The sequence below is a fragment of the Haliotis asinina genome, chromosome 7 (assembly GCF_037392515.1).
Source record: "Haliotis asinina isolate JCU_RB_2024 chromosome 7, JCU_Hal_asi_v2, whole genome shotgun sequence".
Classification (NCBI taxonomy): domain Eukaryota; kingdom Metazoa; phylum Mollusca; class Gastropoda; order Lepetellida; family Haliotidae; genus Haliotis; species Haliotis asinina.
The window spans coordinates 11854522-11875978 of NC_090286.1; the positions used below are offsets into that span (position 1 = coordinate 11854522).

Below are 21457 nucleotides of genomic sequence, written 5' to 3' on the forward strand. Positions count from 1 at the left end.
CATTCGCTTATCATGCCCAGTTCCCCACATGGGAAGAATGTTTGAAGACCATTTCTGGTGGCCCTCCTTGTGATGTTTTGGGAATATTGCTAACAGTGGCGAAAGTCAAAACTGACTTATAACTGACTCACTCTTTAAGAGGTCCTCAACTTGCTGTTTTTGAGCACTTATTAGTTTGGGTGGCCCCAGAATTGCTCAACAATGAAATCAAATGATTTTCCAAGTTTATGATCCTGTAAGAACAGTTTACTTAAACTTTATACTTGCTTAATGATAGGTGCACATATTGCATGTGATGCTTGCCTTTTACCGCAGCATGTGCATTTTCAAAATCAATGTATGGTGCACTCGAAGAGTTAGAATAATCACAAAAACAAATAAATAAATAATGCAAATATTTTGGCTATGAAAATGGCGATAAGTTAAAATCTGAGTGTTGTGTAAATTTTTCCCATGTATATAGATGATTAGAGCCTTTGGTTACTATGGTTATTACGCAAAGTGTTTAAAGATGCCATGCAGTAGTTCTTGTATTCGAAGTTGTCCACATGTCACAATGGCAACATGAGGGATAAACGTCACAAGTGTAGCAGTATTTCTTTTCCTCATGTATGTATAGCTATGCAAAACAATATGAGGAGAACACTTAAAAGCTTGCATTAGGCCAGTCTTCTGATTAGCAAACTAGATAAATGCCTAGAGTGACATACAATGAAAGGAATGAATTAGCCTGGGACAGTCACATTATGCTAAATCATCACTGCACCAGACTTGGAGGTCCAGCATCATTTATCCAGTTAACAGTAAATGGCTCTATAATTAATGTTAATGCACCAATTAATGTTCAGAATGTTGTCATTGTTAAATGAGTACATTGACAACATTCATAGGACAAAAATCTTGACAGTTCATTTGACCTCACCTATTATATTATTATTACTCGATATATTTGGGTTTTTTCCCACTAAATGATTTTATCTTGTTTTTCTCTGTTCTCTGTTGAAAGGCTGAAATATTAAAAGGCATCCACTATGTGTAAACTAAAACTACTTTGTACTGACCAATAAGCCAGTGGACCTTCTACATGTATGTGTGCATCAGTGTAAAAAACTATAAATACAACCAGAGAGATTTTAATAAGGTTTAAATTTTAACAAAATGGCTAAATAATCGTCCCATAGGTTCTTTCCACAAAAATATTAACAAGAATATGTTCAATATATGTATGATTTATGTTCTAATAACCCTTAATCAAACTAATATATTTACATAAAAAAATACAGTTAAGTGAAGCACATGATTAAAGCAATCAGCATATAGTGTGGTGAAAAGTCCCAATGGTCAGAATGCACTGACAGGCCTGTTCTCTCCCCTTGATGTTCGGCCCTCCTGAGAGTTGCGTCCAGATAACCGGCTGCTGTATGCAGCATGGTCAGGACTTTTCCGTCCCCCAATCTGTTGCCTGTGAAAGGTGGCCGAAGGAGAACGAGGGCCATTTTTGGGTGATGGAATGTGTCGGAATGGTCCCATAACCCAGGGACATACGACAAAGGCTTCCTCTTGCTTGTGTGGGGAATAAGCTCGATACACTTCCCGGAAGTTCTCCATCAGTTTGTGTGAGCGGATACGGTGAGAATAGATTCTGTCCCAGTGGTCCAACCCCTTCTGGACATGGGCTTGCCGTAGACTCTCGTAGTAGTCATCAATTGCCTTTGAAACCTGCAAAATGACACCAGCATCATGACATGTGCAACATAACACCTGGAACACCAAACACTGCAACAACATCTGCAGCATGGAAACACCAACACATGCAGCATCACAAAACCTGCAGTGTGACCATAGGACGTGGTGAAATATGCTGCAGAACAAAGTGCAGTGTCAACCACTGCAAACTGACAACATAGCCCTCAATGTCTCAGCTTTGCTTTGATATTGGGCAAGTCCTCTATGATATCACAACCTAAATTCATCACCTTTTAACTGATATTGGGCAAGTCCTCAATGATATCACAACGTCAAATTCTCACCTTTTCTCTGACATTGGGGAAGTCCTCTAAGATATCACAACCTCAGATTCTCACCTTTTCTCTGACATTGGGGAAGTCCTCTAAGATATCACAACCTCAGATTCTCACCTTTTCTCTGATGTTGGGGAGGTCCTCTAAGATATCACAACCTCAGATTCTCACCTTTTCTCTGATGTTGGGCAAGTCCTCTAAGATATCACAACCTCAGATTCTCACCTTTTCTCTGATGTTGGGCAAGTCCTCTAAGATATCACAACCTCAGATTCTCACCTTTTCTCTGATGTTGGGCAAGTCCTCTAAGATATCACAACCTCAGATTCTCACCTTTTCTCTGACATTGCGGAAGTCCTCTAAGATATCACAACCTCAGATTCTCACCTTTTCTCTGATGTTGGGGAGGTCCTCTATGGTAGGCTTGTGATGCTTATACTTAATCTTCAGAGCAGGGAGGGGCACCTTGTCCCTATCTACCCGGAATATTGTCCATCCTTTTGACACCACCCGACCTGTACACAGACAACCATCCCTTGAAATACTACTGATACTATGGATTTGGTTAAACTGAAGGTAATCAATGGCTCTTGTACACTTAATTCATTCCAGCACAATCACACATCATTGGCAGTGTGATTGACATACTCCTCACAGAACTGTCCTGATGGCAATAATACAGATTGTACATATCTGGAATTTGACTTGCACTTGCAATCTATTTGATAAATATTATAACATTTTCATTCAATATTCATTATGCATATTAATTTTGGCAAAATTTTGTGTAAACTGGTATGCTGTTTTCACTTCATTATTTACAACACACAATTTCTGAAATCCCACTCTATAATGGTCCATTCTGTTACATATTATGACAACAATCCACCCCTTTAATGAACCTTAGTTGTAAGAGAATGTGTTTTAGGGTAACATCAGGTAACATTTCCTTCTGCCATATGTCTGTAATTGAGAAAACAAATTACAGGGCACTGGAGCTTAAAAAACTTTGTGCACGCTTGAAACATTGTAAATAATCCCTGAATATTGTAGGTACAAAGCCCTCTGTTTCTCTTCACCTTTGCGCTTTGGTTTCTTTGACTTCTCTGCTGGCGGTTCAGCCTGGGCGGCAGGGGATGTCGGTTTTGCTGTAGCCGGCCTGGTGGGACGTATTGGGGGTGATGGAGTTGGGTCATCTGCTGCCTGGGGCTCTGCTTCCTTCTTGTCCGCCATGTCCTTAACTAAACACAATAAAAATACTCACTTGAGGTTATTAACATGTTGTGGCTGGAACATTCTACACATTAATGTTCTTTCATTATAGGAGTGAAGGAGTTTAGTTTTATGCCACATTCAACAATATTCCAGCTATATGGAGGCGGTCTGTAAATAATCAAGTTTGGACCAGACAATCCAGTGATCAACAGCATGAGCATCAATCTGCACAACTGGGAACCAATTATGTGTCAACCAAGTCAGCAAGCCTGACCACCCGATCCCATTAGTCCCCTCTTACGACAAGCATAGTCACCTTTTGCAGCAAAGCATGGGTTGCTGAAGGCCTATTCTACCCAAGACCTTCATGGGTCCTTTCATTATTCCAAACAAGAAAACTGGGGGCAGTTGTATGCAGATCCAGGATCATCCACATTATGTACCATGAAGGTTTGAGGTAGAACAGGCCGTCAGTAATTTTGATGGTACATCCACCCGATGTCAATTCCTTAAATGAAATGAAAACCAATCACAACCATCCACCATACATGCCTACGCTGAGTCACCTCTTCTCCCCATCCACAACTCTTACCAATTTTGTCTCTCATTGCCAGTATCTTGCTAATGTCTGGCAACTTGGCCATGATGCTTCCTCTCTCTGAGAGCATTCGAAAAGATTCCTGTGGAATAAATACATCACATCGACATCCTTCAAGGATATGTCAGTATAACAAACAAGATAATGCAGGGAATATATAATACTTGTTATCATTGTTACTATTCATACAAGATCCACTTATATACTTATACAGGCAGCTGGATAGGAAAGAGGCAATAGTGATATAAAATACATGAAAAGTCTGAAAAGAACATCAAGCTGGACTTCAAGTAACTGTCAGATGATTTGTTCTTTCAAATATGTGGGGACTAGGGGGATATGTCATCTTCTGATGATGTTTGTTTAAATTCTGCTACATAAATGTCTTAAATTCTAGTTCACCACTAGATATGCATATGTATGAAATTTGGTGAACAGTTTAAAGGTTCTGCTCTAGAAAAGACCACTACCACCAATTTGAGACAAAGTCAAACTTGTTGCCATGAAAACACCAAAAACATGTAATTCTGAATTCAAGAACTACCAAAAGGCACCAGTACACCACCAGATCTATCTATGTGTCATGTTTGGTGAAGAAATAGTGAACGGTTTTAAAGATCTGATCTGGAAAAGACAAATGTGCACAACGCACGCACAGACAGATGGACGGACAAACGCACGATCGGATTGAGTCCATTTTAATAATTAATACCCCCTGTAAAACCTGTTGCAATTTGCCATTGCCATTTTGTTGAACAGATGAATGCTGATTTGTTCTTTCAAGTAACAAAAGATGAAAGGGTGAGCTACAGTACCCTAGATAACAAGAAGGATGGTTGTGTACAAGGAAGTCATAACATGGTGACATGCTGTGGAGATGTTAATGTAGCCTACCCTCAGGTCATTATCGAAGGTGACATTAGGCTGAGGAGGGTCCTGAAATTTGGTGCGTAGTCCTGACCATCCAACATTCTTTTGATCTGAGGTCATACTGCCCCTTGCATCATGGGTGTCATGAGCAGACAGTGGCCCAGCGCTGGGTATGCAGATCGTGGGCTTCGTTGCCATTTGCTTCATAAGACTGATCTGGGTGGTGACTGGTCCTGGGTCACTGCTAGTTGCTGGTGCGGTTGTAGCTGTTGCTGCAGGGGGCCCAGGCTTCCTCCTTGGTCTGATAGCCCTCCTGACCACCCTCTTCCCTCCCTCCTTGACCACCAGTTGTAGTGGCTGAGCATACGGAGAGCCCTGCTGTTTCTTCATGCTCTTCTGCATCCTCTTCATCTCATTGGCCAGTTGGCGGTCAGTTAGCCCAATAAGTCGTGCACCTGCTGTGTAGTGACTCAACACATGGGGCTGGTTGACCCGAGCCAGATGGGCCTTCTGGATGGTCTCCAAGGTGCGCTTTAGGTGAAATTCTGTGATAGCAGTGTAGAACAGCCGCTGGCGCCTGGTGAGAGCTTTCCGACGTCCAGTACCCTCCTCACCATCTGTAGACAATATCCACATACATGCGAGCGTGCCTTTCATCAATGACAATGCATATGAGAAAAAGTAATACACATCCATACAGATGAAACATTTCCAAAGGAATAGAATAAATTGTCACATTTTCCCTCAATTTCTCTTCATCATCTGTTTCCTTCTTGGCTTCATCATTTGGATTTCATCAATCTTGTAAATCCGATATCCCCTACTCTTTTGCATGGTATATAAAGAATGTATTAAACATTTGTCTCTTAATACAGTGACAGCTGACCTTTGCCCTAAATATTTGTCTACAATGTGCATGACAAGGATGCCCTGTCCTATGACAACTTGATTTTGCATTATGAAAATTCATGACCTTGTCCAGTTTTCCTGTTTTTCTGACAGCTGAATGTTTCTCTGGCATTGCTCCCCAGTAACTGAAACAGCTGATTCATCCATGGTCCCATAACTCTGTTACAGGGACAACTATGTCCCTTGTCCTGTTCCCCTGTTTCCGTTACAACTCACAATCTGCATGCTGAAGAAATCCTGCATCTAGGACAACTATTTCCCGCATTCTGTTCCCCTGTTTCCATCACAACCTACAATCTCCATGGCCTAGTAACACTGTAACTAGGACAACTGACTATTTCCCTTGTTCTGTTTCCCTGTTTCCATGACGACTCACAATCTCCATGGTCAAGAAACACTGTAACTAGGACAACTGATCATTTACTGTATCCTATTGTCCCGTTCCCATGACAACTCATAATCTCCATAGTCAAATAACAATGTAATTAGGACAGCTATTTCCCTTGTCCTGTTGCCCTGTTTCCATGACAACTCACAATCTCCATGGCCAAGTGACAATGTAACTAGGACAACTACTTCCCTCGTCCTGCTGCCATATAACTAGGATAACTGACCACATCCTATTCATGATCCATCATTACTGCAACAACTTGCCATGTCCCCATCACCATGGTAACTCACCAGTTTCTTGGTCACCTTGGTGACTGATGTGAAAAAGGAATTCCTCAAAATCAATTTCTCCATTGCCATCCTTGTCGAGGTTGCGCAGCACATCCTCCACCTCATCTCTTGTGATCTCACTGTCCACACGTCTCAAGCCTTTGTACAGACTGTCAGCATTCAACGTCCCTGTGTGGCTCGAATCCAGCATATCAAATACCTGGGTCACACAACAGAAGATGTGAACATATTGCTGGGTATTTCAGACATCAGTGGGAAATGATTCAATTATTTTTATGTACAAAAAAGTCAACATTTTGAGTGTGAGTGAGTAGGTGAGTGAGCATGTTTTTATGCCACTTTTTGACAACATTCCAGCTATAACATGGCAGGTAAGATCAGAAAGTGCCTTCACACATTGTTCCCATGGGAGGTGGGGGGGGAAATGAGGCTGAGTCTTTGGCATGATGAGCTAATGTTTACCAAAAAAAAAAAAAAAAAATTAAAGGTCACATGCAACGCAAAATACAACTTTGCAGATTCTCATTGCATTTGGTATGGACATACAATAACAAATTATCAATAAGGCAAACTCTACTTATAAAGCTGAAAATAATGTGATAAAAAAAGCCTGAGAAATTAGAGCTCAAATGGTTCACTAATTTTCCTCCAGGGCTGAGGGAAAAAGTAGTTTCAACAGCTGCACTGTGCCTATAGTGCATGCACAATGATTAGGTTTGCGCGGCTTGAACCTGAAAGGGTACTCAGGGAGACAAGTCACCTCCATGAAGGTACTGACATGGGAGACAACTCACCTCCTTGAAGGCACTGACATGGTCATCACTGAGCTCCTCGTACCAGTCTGGTCTTTGCTCATCACCAACTGACTTTCGACTGGCTGAAATTTGAAAAGCAGCTTTTGGAGAGAAACAATATTTCATTTTAGCAACATCACCAATAGTTAAAGATGAGAGTCCATGATTGTGACTGTTATCTCATAACCATTTGCAGCATCTCCCTTTTATCCATGAGACCAATCCACCTTTCCATATGGCAACTCTCTTCTTGTTGAAAACCATCTTCTTAAACCCTTCCCTATCTCTCCATCTTGAAAACTACTTCCTCTCTGACAACAACCCCTTCACTTACAACCACCTGACAGACATTTCTTCCATTCCCTTACACCATCTTGCTAGCACCCATCCCACCTCTTGCATCTCAAAGACAACCACCACCACCCTGACAAGAATCTACCTCTAGCTATTCATCTTCTCTCCATGACAACCACCTTGTCCCTGGCACCCACCCTCCATGACAACGCTCTCCCTGACAACCACCCTCCATGACAGCCACTTTCTCCCTAACAATCACATTCTCCCTGACAACCATCCTCTATGACAACATCTTGTCCCTGAAAACCATCCTCCCTGACAACCACCATCCATGACGACCACTTTCTCCCTGGCAACCACCTTCTCGGTGACAACCACCCTCCGTAACCACCTTCTCCCTGGCAATCATCTTCCATGACAACCACTTTCGCCCTGACCATCCTTCCATGACAACCTTTTTCTCCCTGGCAACCACCTACCCCCATGACAAGCACTTTCTTCCTAACAAGCACCTTCTCCCTGACAACCTCCCTATCAACCTATCAACCACTCTCCATAAGAACTCACTTCTTCCGGACAACCAGTCTCCCTGACAACCACCCTCCATAACAACCTCTTTCTTCTGTACAACCACCCTCCATGACAACCACCTTTTCCCTGACAACCGTCCTCCATGACAACCACCTTCTCCTTGACAACCACTCTCCATAACCATAAGAATGCCCTTCTTCTGGACAACCAGCCTCCCTGACAACAACCTTCTCCCTGACAACCACACTCCATAACCCCCCCCCTTTCTTCTGTACAACCACCCTTCCTGACAACCACCTTTTCCTTGACAATCACCCTCCCTGACAACCAGCTCCCTTGCAACCATCCTCCATGACATCATTATCCCTGACAACAACCTGAGTGAGCAGACGTGTATCCCTGCTCTCACCTGTCTTCTCAAGGCTTGAGGTGGACACCTGTCTGGAATTCCCCTGAGAAATACCAGCTTTGTCTTCAACGTTCAGGTCATGCATGGACTGAAATATCAACATCAATTGTTAGGAAAAACACCATGAGTAATTATATTCAGAATTGTTGGTAAATTATATTTATTATTGCCTTTTGGTCATCAAGGCTGAAAATACACATTTTGTGGTCTCACAGTTGGAAAACAATTTTTCATTTCCTCAAGTAGCTCTTTAATTACACATACAATCCTGGGCCTACTTGCACAAAGCAATCTTAGCGTTAAGGCTATCTTAAGCCTATGCTGAATGGGAGTTACAATAACTGTAGCACTAAGATCGCTTTGTGCAAGTGGGCCCTGAACTGAATATTCATGTAAAAATAGATAGGTTTTCTATAGATATTTCTTCCATGAGCACTTCCATGGAAACACATTTAGATACAAGCGATCAAAAATTTTCATATACTGAATTGGAATATGTTCAAGACTGCTCAGATTGTAATTTTCATCTGAAAATGAACAGCATCTGATGTAACAAGAGTCATCAGAAGATTTGTCTCATATATCTGCCAAGATCTTTTGAAAGATATGAAATGGTTTTCGAGTTGTGCTCCGGAAACGAAGTCAGCAACGTGTTCATGGAACAGAGAAAATAATACATCATCAGAACCTGTACATAGCAAAAGGCACCACTTCAGCTTCTGACTGATATATCTACCCAGTTTTGCAGAAAAATATTGAACGGTTTTTGAGTTCTGCTCCAGAAACGAAGCCCATCCCACCATTTTGAGACTATGTCTGAAACGTTTCCATGGAAACCGAGAAAATAATAAATCACAAAAGCCTGCACATAGCAAAAGGCACCACTTTAGGTTCTGATTGATATATCTACCCAGTTTTGCAGAAAAATATTGAACGTTTTTTGAGTTCTTCTCTGGAAACGAAGCCCATCCCACCATTTTGAGACTATGTCCGAAACGTTTGCATGGAAACCGAGAAAATAATAAATCACAAAGGCCTGTACATAGCAAAAGGCACCACTTTAGGTTCTGAATGATATATCTACCAAGTTTTGCAGAAAAATATTGAACGGTTTTTGAGTTCTGCTCTGGAAACGAAACACACCTCTCACTTTTCAGACTATGTCCGAAATGTTTCCATGGAAACCGAGAAAAAAATAAATCACTAAAACCTGTATATAGCAAAAGGCACCACTTTAGGTTTTGATTGATATATCTACCAAATTTTGCAGAAAAATATTTCAACGGTTTTTGAGTTCTACTCCGGAAACGGCCCATCCCACCATAAGACTAACACCAAAATGTTCCATGGAAAAACAAAAAAAATATAAATGCCAAAAATCAATAAATAGCAAAAGGCACAACCATAGGCTGAGACTACTACATCTATCAAGTTTGGTCTAAAAATATTGAACGGTTTCTGAGTTATCCTCCTGAAACATAATGATCATGGACAGACGATAAAAACACATTAACTTCAAGCATGAGCATGTCAGTTTAAAAATTGCTTTGGGGGTATTACAGTTGAACCTCAACTTCAACTGTTTAAGAAATCATGGAATACTCATGGGCATATTCTGTTTTAAACAAAAGCTGAGGATGTTATAATTTTTAGAAATTGGTGTTGGGGTATTTGTGAAGGCCCTTTACAAAACCAAATTAGTCTTTGTATCCAACATCAAACCTTTCTCGACTCACATCTTAAGAAATTTCACAGTTTATGATAGAAATGGCTTTCATTGTACATGAAGCAGCGAAAGAGAATTCTTAAAACATCTGTGGTGGGTCTTATTCACAGAATGCTGAAAACTGAAAACACAAAATGTTTCCGAGAAGATGTAAAAATATACATAAAATGTGATAAAAGTGGATATGTAGAGTTTAAAATTCCCAACAGATTGAACAACTAAAATGTGCACAACAAAACTGTAAGCATACCTTAAATTCCAACACATCACTCTTGTATTTTATCTTTTCCCACCTTTTTGGACAATAACAAAGTAGCAAAAAATCTTTTTGCTCCTTTTGATACTTTAGATTCCATTGGAAGGTTTTTATAACACAATTCAGCAAATAAAAATGTGTGTTACTACATGTGTCTCTCATGTGATTTTCTTCTTTGGTACCTAAAAGAGACAAAATGGTCAAAAATAAATTCCAACACACTGCTGTCAAAACTGAATATAAAGAGATTGTGCAAAGACTAAACAATTGTAACATAAGTTGTTTGAACAGATATAAAATGAAAGGTCTAAGGTAAGCATTATTCCTGATGCTTAGAAAAATGAAACTACAAATGGATCATTACATTAAAGCATGATCAGGTTCTTAGTGTGAATTTCATTCGTCTAAATAGTGTAGATGATATATGAATAAATACCGCTCTGAAATTATTAGAGACATGTATAAATACTTAGCTTTCATGACCACTGAATTTGTTATAAATTGGAAAATGAAATATTTGACCCCAAACAGAATGAGTTTAATTGAACGGTAAATTAAGAAATAAATCGTAGGTATATCCATATCAATGGCTAGTCACTGGTGTTTGAACGAATCATACTACCAAAAAAGACTATTTTAATTTATGATTTAGAACAACGGATTGACATAAGTTGTACTTATATATCCCGTATGTTGCATCTACATTGTTACACATGAACAAACATGCTTTCATCTGGCTGTGGTATATGGATTATGCTTTTTTGTTCGTTTTTTTTTCAGGCACAGACTTTTTTAGCTTGGTCTTAACACACTAAAAGTACCTTTTTGAGTTTGGGAGTTAACTTCTTTAGAATAGATGTGGCATCAACAGCATCTTTCCCTGTAGAAGATGACTGCTTATCTTTGTCGTCTTTTCCCTTCATCTTGTAAAATCTACACCGGACTAAATGTTGACATGTGGAAGTGTGAACTTCTCATCAAGTCATCATATTCCACTTGACTGCGACCTGTCCGGTCAATCATTGCCTCTGCACGTGTGTAAGTTTACATCTGTGACGTCACACAGAGGTCAAAGGCGAAACCAGCCACAAGACACGCATGCGTATCGCAGGTATCTCACACTTCCGTTTTTCTCACATGGTTGCAGAGCACATTTTGACAGGTCGACGATGTTGTTGTCCTTGTTAGTGTATCTGCAGTCACTGAGATGGGTGGTCCCGACTGCAGTTATGTTGGGGTCCGCCCCAGCCTACATCACCGTATGGATGGCAGTGCGAATGGCAACCGCAATTCTACCGAGGCGTTACTACCGACGCGGGGACGACCTTTTATATTCGGCCTACCAACGACTTGTACTATTTTTTTTCGAGAACTACACAGGAGTAGAGGTAAGGCGCATGCGGTTTGATTTTTAACTAAAGTTTTTTTTGTTCTTTAAGCTCAACATACAAAATTCATAACATACGCATTGTCCATGATGGCACAAGGCTAAATTGCGTAATCCCTACTCAGAATATGCAGTGACATTAGAAGGCAGTCCCGATTCTGTAAAGGACAGTGTTTAGCTAGCTCTTTTACGATTTTCTCAAGTCTGTGTTCAAATTGTGGGGTTAAGTCTTCTTATCGCCAACATCACTTCCATAATGAACTTAGTCATGTTAACACAGGCACTTAACACTGACTCCTGATAATCATGTCGCGAATAATGTGTTGCTTTGTGCACGTGGAACCGGTCACAAGGTTGTGGGCACTGCTGGCAAACAAAGCTAAGTTGGAGTAATACCGAGAACGCGTTTCTAAGAAATAGGCTGTGTACAGCAGTGAGCAAATCCACTTGGTTTGTGAAAGGTAGAGCGCTGATAAAGGCTAGTGCACATGCTGTGCCTGACTATGAAATTGATTCTGCATGTAGAAGTTTGCTGAGACAGACCACATGCTCCTCCCATTGCACTACACTTGATAGTGGACAGTCTGGGGCCTGAATTGTCAGGTCGGTGCTCAACTTATCCTTGTTTGCCAGTAGTGATAAATTTGACTTGCATGAAAATTGATGTCTGTGAATATACCCCTAAGGAGTGGTACCACCACAAAGAATGCCCTATCACTACAGTATGCTCTAACCACCATGGTATATGCTCCCACCCTGACAGTATGCCTCTGTCCCCACAGAGAATCCCCATAATTCCAGTGAGTATGCCCCTGTTAAATCTTTTATGAGGTGATGTCAGGAAAAGACATTTGTTTCAATTCCAATATTCATCCTATTTGGATAACCTGCCATTGTTGTGGTTCAGGAAAATTATGCTGATTTAAAAACAACAGTAATGTGTAATTCCTCTAGGTATTAACTAGTCTTAAACGAACAGGTTAATGCCAATCCCTGCCATATTCAGGCTTTCTACAGTGGCCTGAACATCCTGTCCTCAGAATGATCAGCAGGTCATGGCAAATACCTGCCTGAACATGACCATGACATTCTTTGGAATATTGAGAAGTAAACCGTAATAAAAGCAACAGACTTTTTGTGGTTTCTCATCATGACAGTTGTTAACTGTTTTTGTTGAGGTATTTTGTACCTATTTTCTGCTTCATTTACAGCTGCCCACAGGGGCACAATATGTGAAATCCATTTCAGGTGGTCTTTCATGATAATAATGTGGGACTATTGCTAAAAGCAGTCAAGAATTATATTTCACTCATATCTGTGCTAGTCAATATCAGTCTGTCCAGTATTTATAGGCTCACTAATGGTATAACTTATTCATGTCAAGTTGGTAAATGTAAAGAGCACCCAAGATTTCTGTTATTCCTTTGTTCCAGATTTACCTGTATGGGGACACTGAAGTCCTGACATCCAAGCAGGAGAATGTTCTGTACATGTCCAACCACCAGTGTACAGGTAGGTCAAGGCCATCTAGAACTGTACTGACCTAAGAGTTTTATTTTGTATTTCATCTGATCTCATAATTGCTTGGCAAGTGTGAACAGGAATGATTAGCAGGTGTGAAGTGGAGTTATTTGCAGATGTGAAAAGGAATGATTGGGAAGTGGAAAAGGAGAAATGGTAGAGTGTGGAATCATGGAGTAATTGGAAAATTTGGACAGGAGTGATTGGGAAGTGGAATAGGAAGTGATTGGGAATGGGAAGTCGAGTTATCAGCATTAGGTTAGTGACTGGAAAGATTGTTCACAGGTATCATTGGAAGTTTGTCCAGCAGTGATTTCTGTAATATGTTTAGTGTGCCGACCAACATAATGTGCTCTTTACACACAGTGGACTGGGTTGTGTGTGACATGCTGGCTATCAGACAGGGAATGCTGGGAACTCTCCGCTATGTCCTGAAAGATGGTCTCAGGTTCTTTCCCTTATATGGATTCTATCTAGCACAGGTCGGTACTGATGAGTTCATTCATGTCTTTGAACTTTCCCTTTCTCATAACACATCGATCAAATCTCAAACCATAGTTGAACACTAGGAATGCTGCATATGATAATGTAAGTAAATCTAAACCCATCCTGGTTTTGCTTTTGAGACGACCCCTACTTCCTGTTTCTTTTTATAGTGAGACTCTGTGGTAGCTACATCCTTAATAGTTTCAGCAGGAAAGTTATTGTTTTTTATGCCAGCTATTGTTTATAATGGAGCCAAGTCTACTTTAAAATGGACATTCATAAAGTGCCCATTGTAATACTAAATAGTCGCTCACTAATTTGCATAAAGACCATGGTCTGTTCAAAATAGGTTGCTTTGGACTGGGAAAAAGTTCATTTCTGCGCTAAACTCTCATCAGTAAAGTCCATTTTTCATGTTTCCTATCTCCCTACCACTGGAAATGTAGTTAGGTCAAACATAGTTTAACAGATATTTCACCCTTTCACTCATCCACTACATAAATTGTGGTTATAAATGTGAAAAAACATTTTTTTGCCTATTTCCTAAAGTACTTTAGTTTTCATATTGAGTCAGGATCCTCCAGTCTTGATGTTATGTCTGTGTCTGCTATGATAATCAGTGAAAGTGTTTTTGAACACCAACTCACTCATATAACAAAGGCTTGTATTAGCGTTTCTGTGAACATATAGATAGCTTCAGGAACCATATGGCATCTTGTTAAGTATTGTCGTTCTGTATGTCATACTCAGCATGATGTGCAATGACTTTCCCATATTGATGATATAGATTCTGATGTGATTTTCCAGCATGACTGTTTGTATGTCAAGAGAAGTGGAAAATTTGATAAAGATCGAGCCAGTCGGCAGCTGGAGAGACTTCAGAGAGACAAGACCCCTGTAAGTTCTGTAGTGTAATCAGGGTATGCATGATTGGCACACTGCATCATCAGTGTAATCATCAAGACTTACTGCAATTGTGATTGTATTGTTACTATTTATGTCTTGACATGAACCTTCAAAGAGAATGGATACATGTAGCTCAATGCCTTGCTTAGACTTGTTGAAAGTCGTATTGATTTTAGGTTGATTTCTGTATGTAAACAACCCGTGAAGGTCCAGGGGTAGAATAGGCCTTCAGCAACCCATGCTTGCCATTAAAGTTGGCTCTGCTTGTTGTAAGAGGTGACTAATGGGATCGGGTGGTCAGGCTCTCTGAGTTGGTTGACACATGTCATCGCTTCCCAATTGCGCAGATTGATGCTCTGTTGTTGGTCACTCGATTGTCTGGTCCAGACTTGATTATTTACAGACCGCCACCATATGGCTGGAATATTGCTGAGGGCAGTGTAAAACTAAACTCACTCACTCACTCACTCACTGTATGTCAACAGTGTTTCAGATTCTCCACAATGATGGGACAAACTGTTCCATATGTTTACAAGTTTATGTGTATTTTTGCACTAGTATTTCGTTAACACATTAATGGAGGTTGTCTTCAGCTATGCTTACTTCTGTGTTCATACACACTGTCATGGTAGTTGTTTTGGTGTGTGCTGTTCAAGGAATGACAGCTTTGTTGACAGCCGGCTGCATTTTGCAGACATGGTTTGTGGTGTTTCCTGAAGGCACTCGCTTCAACCCCGAACTGCCGGATGTGATCAAGAAGAGTCAGGACTTTGCCAAGGCGCAGGGTAGGATGCTTTGAGTTCTGTCTGTGAGCTTAAACTTCTGTTTTCTTTACACTCAGCTCAGGATATGATTGTGATATATTTGTACAAGTTCGAAACTGTTGAATTCTGTTGTTCAAACTGTTTTACAGATCAGTCTAGGGGTAAACTGGTGCTTTCTAATAATTTTGCATTTCCTAAAAAGTATGGTACAGCATTAATTTTTTCTACACTGAACTGAGATTAGGGGTAGAATAGGTTTTCAGCAACCTATACTTGCCACAAATGGCGACCATGCCTCTTGTTGTTAACAACAGGATCTGTTGGTCAATGGACTGTCTGGTCCAGGCGCGATTATTTACGGACTCCCGCCAGAAAGCTGGAGTATTGCTCAGTGTGGGATAAAACTAAACTCACTTATCCTTCACTGAACTGTTCAATGTAATGAACCAAGAGTAAGACACATGTAACAAAACTGACTTGTTTTGTTTCTGCAGGTTATCCTGTCCTCCACCACGTCCTCACCCCTCGCTACCGAGCCCTGCAAGTTGGACTGCTGCAGATGAGGACCTGTCTGGATGCTGTGTATGATATTACCATTGCCTATGGCAACACAGTAGCCAAGGAGAATGGGGAGAGACTGTCTTCTCCAGGGATGCCAGGTATGTTTTACAGGATTGGTTTCACCACACACAGGGCTTAGTGGTGTTACTTTTCTGTTATTGCCAGTTACTCCCTGTATTAGGTCAGCATGTACTGATGACTTGCCTATATAAAGTAAACTGACTGTCTTAAGGTTTGTACAACTAAAAACATAGCCATTGTATCACCGCCTTGTGACACTGGCTACGCTCAATGTGATATTTGTTGCACATGTACCATGGTGTGGAGCCATCCCAAAAGTACAGTCCTTAGTTTGTTGGCTTGTTGAAAGAGTTTACCTGTCTGATCATATGGACAGGGTGTCTAACGTAGCATCAGAATAATTGTGGTTTGTGTCCAAGCAAGGGACTTTACTGACTTATATTGGTTAGAGAACATTACATGTCAGTACCTTACTGTGGGGATGGTAGAGTGAAATAGTGGCTAAAATGTTCACTCAAGGCACCCAGAAAGCTTGGATTGATTCTTTGTGTGGGTTCAAATACAATGTGTGAAGCCCGTTTCTGGTGGCCCCCTGCTGTGATGTTGCTCGAACATCACTGAAAACTGTGTAAAACCACACTTGCTCATCTTACTGTTTAACCACAATGTCTAGTGAGAAACTTTACCACTTGAACTGTGTCAAGTGTTCAGCCTTACTTGTACTGGCAGCATTTCCTGTGGCTGGAACATGGCAATATTTCATTCCTTTGTCTAAGCTAGTGACTACACCATATAATATTTGTACGAATGCATTGTATTGAAATTTCTGTGTTCTGTGTGAGATGATGATGATGGTGTTTGACAGAGTTCCTGCAGGGCAGCAGCAAACAGCTTCACCTACATATATCACGTATACCCTTGTCTGAAGTCCCGGACCAGGAGGAAAAGCTCTCGCAGTGGGTGCAGCAACGCTTCCAGGAAAAAGAAAAGTGAGTAGATCAGGGTAGTGGTAGATGATTGAAGATAATGGATGCATAGGAAGGAAGAGGTGATGGTTGGTTCGCGGTTGTGGGTGGAGGATTGGAGTTGATCTTGTTTGGTTAGAGGTGGTTCATGTGTGTTTTGTAGACATAATGATTGGTTATAAGTAAACAGTGGTTAGCAAGATGTGATAGGTGGTTGGTTAGAGGTAGTCATTGGGTGTTTGATGTGATGTAGCAATACTTAATGAAAATATCTTCGGTCAAGATGATACCCTTTTGAAAAGATAATTATGAAGTGACATTCAGTTCCCTATGTACCTGGTGAACAACAATGCAATCATTTTGATTTACCTTGATAATTGTCTAACACATGTTATATCCATTCTGTTACAGACTTCTGTCCCACTTCTATTCCGCCAACAACAGTTGCAGTGAGCCTCGCCAGTGTTTCCCAGGCAAGCGAGTTGTGTCAAGTCTTCCTCTCGCCTCTACAGCACCTGCCTTCATTTTCTGGGGCGGACTCTTCACCGCGGTGCTGGCTACGTCAGAGGGCCGAGCCCTGTACTGGAAGGTGGCCCTTGGCTCCACAGCAGCTGGCTGTCTGTGGATGGCAGTGCGCTCTTAATGAGGAGATCACTTAGGGATGTGTATCTGCGCTAGATGTCCGACATAATATCATGACTCTGCCAGAGTATTTGCAGTGCTTCTCAGTCTTCTTTTCCTTGCCAAAATTTGTCACTTTGTCGTGTTGACACTGACTCAGTTGATGAGAGCAAGACAATGAACTAATGTTGACTGGGGTCCTAGGGTCTCGCACCAAGGCCAGCTCATCTGTGATCTGAGAACCAGTTTCTGTGTGATGATACACAGGCTCCTGTGTGTGATAACCAGGCATTATTGAGTGTGAAGGGATTGTTTTTGGGTCAGCTTACTGTGGGACTGTGACTACAAGCAGTAATGTGTGAGACTGTGTCTTGTGTGTTGACTCATTTTCTGCAGGATTGTATGTTTGGATTATTTGCATGGGGCCCATTTCACAAAACTCTAGTAAGCCTAAGATATTGTAACTTTTTTCGTAGCATTTGTATCTGGTATACTGTAACATAGGAGGTGCAAATGCTACGAGAAAAGTTACAAGATCTTAGGTTTATGAGAGTTTTGTGAAACGGGGCCCTGGATTGTATGTTGGCACATTGTGTCTGGATTGTTTGTTGACACATTGTATGTCTGTAGTGCCTATAGGTATATTGTGTGTCTGGATCATGTCTAGTCACATTGTGTGTCAGTAGTGCTTGTTCATACATAATGTTTGTCTGGGTTGATAGTGGATACAGTCTGGATACCCTGGATTCTTTTGTTGACAGATTGTGTGCATGGATTGTCTCTTGACGTTGTGTGTCTGAATGTTGATCAATGTCAGGAATGGGAAGACAAATCACATGACAAAATTGTCCCCTGACATAGTGTATCTGGATTGTCTGTTGACATGTTGATTCTTGACAATGTGTGGAGTGTATCACATGCATAATGCATTTGTAATATGTGAGTACACAATATGTGCCTGAAGTAGGTGAGACAATAATCTGTGTCTGGAATGTGTGTTGTTCAAGTTCCAAACATCGGTGTCTATTCATTCTGTAAGTTGCATGTGTTCAGTGAGCTGACCTACAGTAGGAAGATACTTGATGTCAAAGTGAAGATTTCAGACTAATATGGAAATTGGTTGATGATCCAGTTAAGATTAATGAGCTGTGTTTTTGAACATGGTTGCTGTTGAAGTTATATGAACAGTGTTGTTTTGGAGAATGATGTCATGACATGGTTGATGATAAAAGTAGGACTCGTGTGGAACATGGTCTAAGTTAAAATTAGGATTGATGAGTGGAGAGGTATCTGAATATGGCTGGTGTTAAAATAAGGATTGAGTGGACAGGGATCCAAAGATAGCCCTTGTTAAAACTAGGATTGAAGAGTGGATTTATATCAGGAATATGTTTTTCGTTAAAACTAGGATTGCTGCCTTATCAGTCACTGCTTTTTGTGCCATTGTTAGGATTGTTGAAGAACTGGAGTCTGTAATGGAGATGTGGCCCACTGGTTACTCGTTGCCGCATGAACAAAATGTTATTGTTTTATAGTGATGAATTGCTCAGTCATAATTTTGTGTAGAAGAATGTGAGAATGTATTGCATGTTTTTTACCAATTTGTATTTGTTTTGTTCATTGCATGTAATTGTTTGTTGAGGGTGCAGGACAATAATCCAGGACAATAATCAAAGACAAGTCTTGCTGCAATGTTACCGTGGTAACAATATCAGCTTTATCATGACAGTAATATTTAGTCACGTTAAATCAAATGTTGCCTTTCACTGGACTTTGTCGATTGTTATTGCTGTTATATCTGTTTGTGTGAGTGATGTGTTGTGTTTCTAAGCACACCCATATCCAACTTATAGTGCATGAATCAAATGTGCAAGCTCATAATATCAGTCAGATGTGCCACACCTTTGTCATGTATATTGCATAATGTGCACTTGGCTCAGATGTGCCATACTGTGTTACCTACAGCATCAAGCAAATGTGCTTCCTCATCTAATCAGTGTTACATTCTATTTGTGTAAAATGACATTATTTAGAGTCTTGTGCTTGTTCAGTCTTCAGGGTATAGATCTCTACTCTGTACCCTGAGATGGGACCCTCCAGGGTAGAGATCTACCCTATTGCAAAACACAGGCAGTCTGAGATGAAACTCTCCATAGTACCCTGTGTTATGCAGGTAAAAAGAGATGTTACATTCTTCAGGCTGGAGATCTCGCCAGTGTTACACAGGCAAGCTGAGATGTGACATTATTCAGGGTAGAGGGGAGCTGCCTTTATAATATCAAGTCAGCCAGAAACATAACAGCCTCTAGCATCAGGACTTGACTGGAGCATTTAGGACTTGCAATGGTCCATCTTAAACTGTTCTAAATCATCACTACCAAACCTCATGGTGCAACATATTTCCAGAAATTAAGCCCTGAGTGTAGATATCTATCTGGTATTAAAATATTGCATCTTCCAGATTATTCAAGATTTCCAGAAATTCTTCCCTTAGGCCAGATCAGTTTTGTTTCTTCTTTCTCGGATGTTAGTCATCAGAAAACCTAAAGGCAGGAGAGAGAAAAAAAATCACCAGTTAAAGCATAAACCTGCTTGATTTTTTCAATGACGTTTTTTTAGTTCACAATTGCTGAGGTGCTCGAATCACTGATTTCTAACCAAATATTGTTAGATAATTCAGCTTTAAGTCCCTCAGAACGGATACTTATGTTTTAGTGTCCAACAAACTGCCTTCATAGTCAAAGTCTAACTCAATGTATCTCAACATGAGGATTTTATTTTTTGAGTGGGGAAACTTTATTAATTTTTATTTTCTTATTCACGAAAAATTACAACCAATGGAACAGTAAAAGAAGATATAAATTGGGCTGGCCTTAGCTGTGAATCAAATGTGTTTGTTATCATTGTAGAATTGGCTGCCCTCCTTTTTTGGATCCTGACACATTCGTGAAGATGGTGCAGTTTTCTTTATCATGTTACAGTGCTTTTACAGATTTTAGCCAATATCATTAGTGATATGTTGTTGTATTGTGCCAAGATTGTAATCAAAACCCTTTGTGTAATCAAGATTGTGTGAATGTAGCATTGTTGGTTTAAGATAGTGAACAAAATAAACATATGAACATTGATGCTAGTGACCTGTCATGCTTGAAAATAACTTGTCAACACATATAATTAATAACAATGAACTGAGTGAGTAATGTTTCATGCAGTGTTGGAGTGTCACACTTTTCAGATTTGTCAAATTAATAGATTTTGTATCAATGCTCAAGTTACACAATGTTTTGCAAGACAATAGTTCTGACTGAAAAGCTATTCAGGGGAAGTAACAGGATAACACTTTCTGTGATCATCTTGTGATCTATACTTTGAAGCGTTATGTTCCTTGTGTACGCGTGAAGATTCGGGGTCGAAAAGGTCTTCACTAACCCATGCTTGCCATTAAAGGCTACTTATACGTCCTAAGAGGCAGCTAACGGGATCAAGTGGTCAACCTCGCATACTTGGTTGACACATATCATCGGTTTCCATTTGTGCAGATTGATGGTCATGCTGTTATCACTGCACTGTCTCGACGCCATTCAGTTGGAATATTGCCCAAAACGGTGTTAAACTATACGTACTATGTTCCTTGTGACATATTTGTCCAGATTAGTGAGTTTAGTTTTAAGCCATACTCTGCAATATTCCACTTATATGTCTGCTGTCACGAGCATCAATCTATGCAACTGGGATGTGAAACAAGTGTCAGCAAGCCTGACCACCCGATCCCATTAGTCACCTTCTACAAGCATGAGTTACTGAAGATTATATCTAACCCTGATCTTCCGGGGTCTGTCTTATGATGCTGGTCTGTGGATTTCACAGAGTGTCTGTTGTTTGAGACTAACATCACTTCAGTATTTCCTCCCACAGGAA

At 40.5% G+C, this 21457-nt stretch overlaps 2 protein-coding genes across 2 annotated transcripts; one reads left to right on the forward strand and one right to left on the reverse strand.

Moving 5' to 3' along the window:
* Positions 1 to 1119: 1119 nt before the first annotated feature.
* On the reverse strand, positions 1120 to 11357 carry LOC137291574 (uncharacterized). Its single transcript, XM_067822953.1, has 9 exons — positions 11129 to 11357; positions 8326 to 8413; positions 7089 to 7171; positions 6295 to 6493; positions 4729 to 5321; positions 3829 to 3916; positions 3101 to 3262; positions 2409 to 2536; positions 1120 to 1719 (listed from the first exon to the last, which is right to left on the reverse strand). The coding sequence occupies exons 1-9, from the start codon at positions 11228 to 11230 to the stop codon at positions 1342 to 1344; spliced, it is 1821 nt and encodes a 606-aa protein (XP_067679054.1). The 5' UTR covers positions 11231 to 11357; the 3' UTR covers positions 1120 to 1341.
* A 39-nt stretch (positions 11358 to 11396) lies between these two features.
* LOC137290764 (1-acyl-sn-glycerol-3-phosphate acyltransferase epsilon-like) lies at positions 11397 to 20667 on the forward strand. Its single transcript, XM_067821880.1, has 8 exons — positions 11397 to 11695; positions 13128 to 13206; positions 13582 to 13697; positions 14509 to 14598; positions 15302 to 15392; positions 15866 to 16030; positions 16819 to 16942; positions 17330 to 20667. Exons 1-8 carry the CDS (start codon positions 11477 to 11479, stop codon positions 17559 to 17561), a joined length of 1116 nt encoding a protein of 371 aa, XP_067677981.1. The 5' UTR covers positions 11397 to 11476; the 3' UTR covers positions 17562 to 20667.
* Positions 20668 to 21457: the final 790 nt, after the last annotated feature.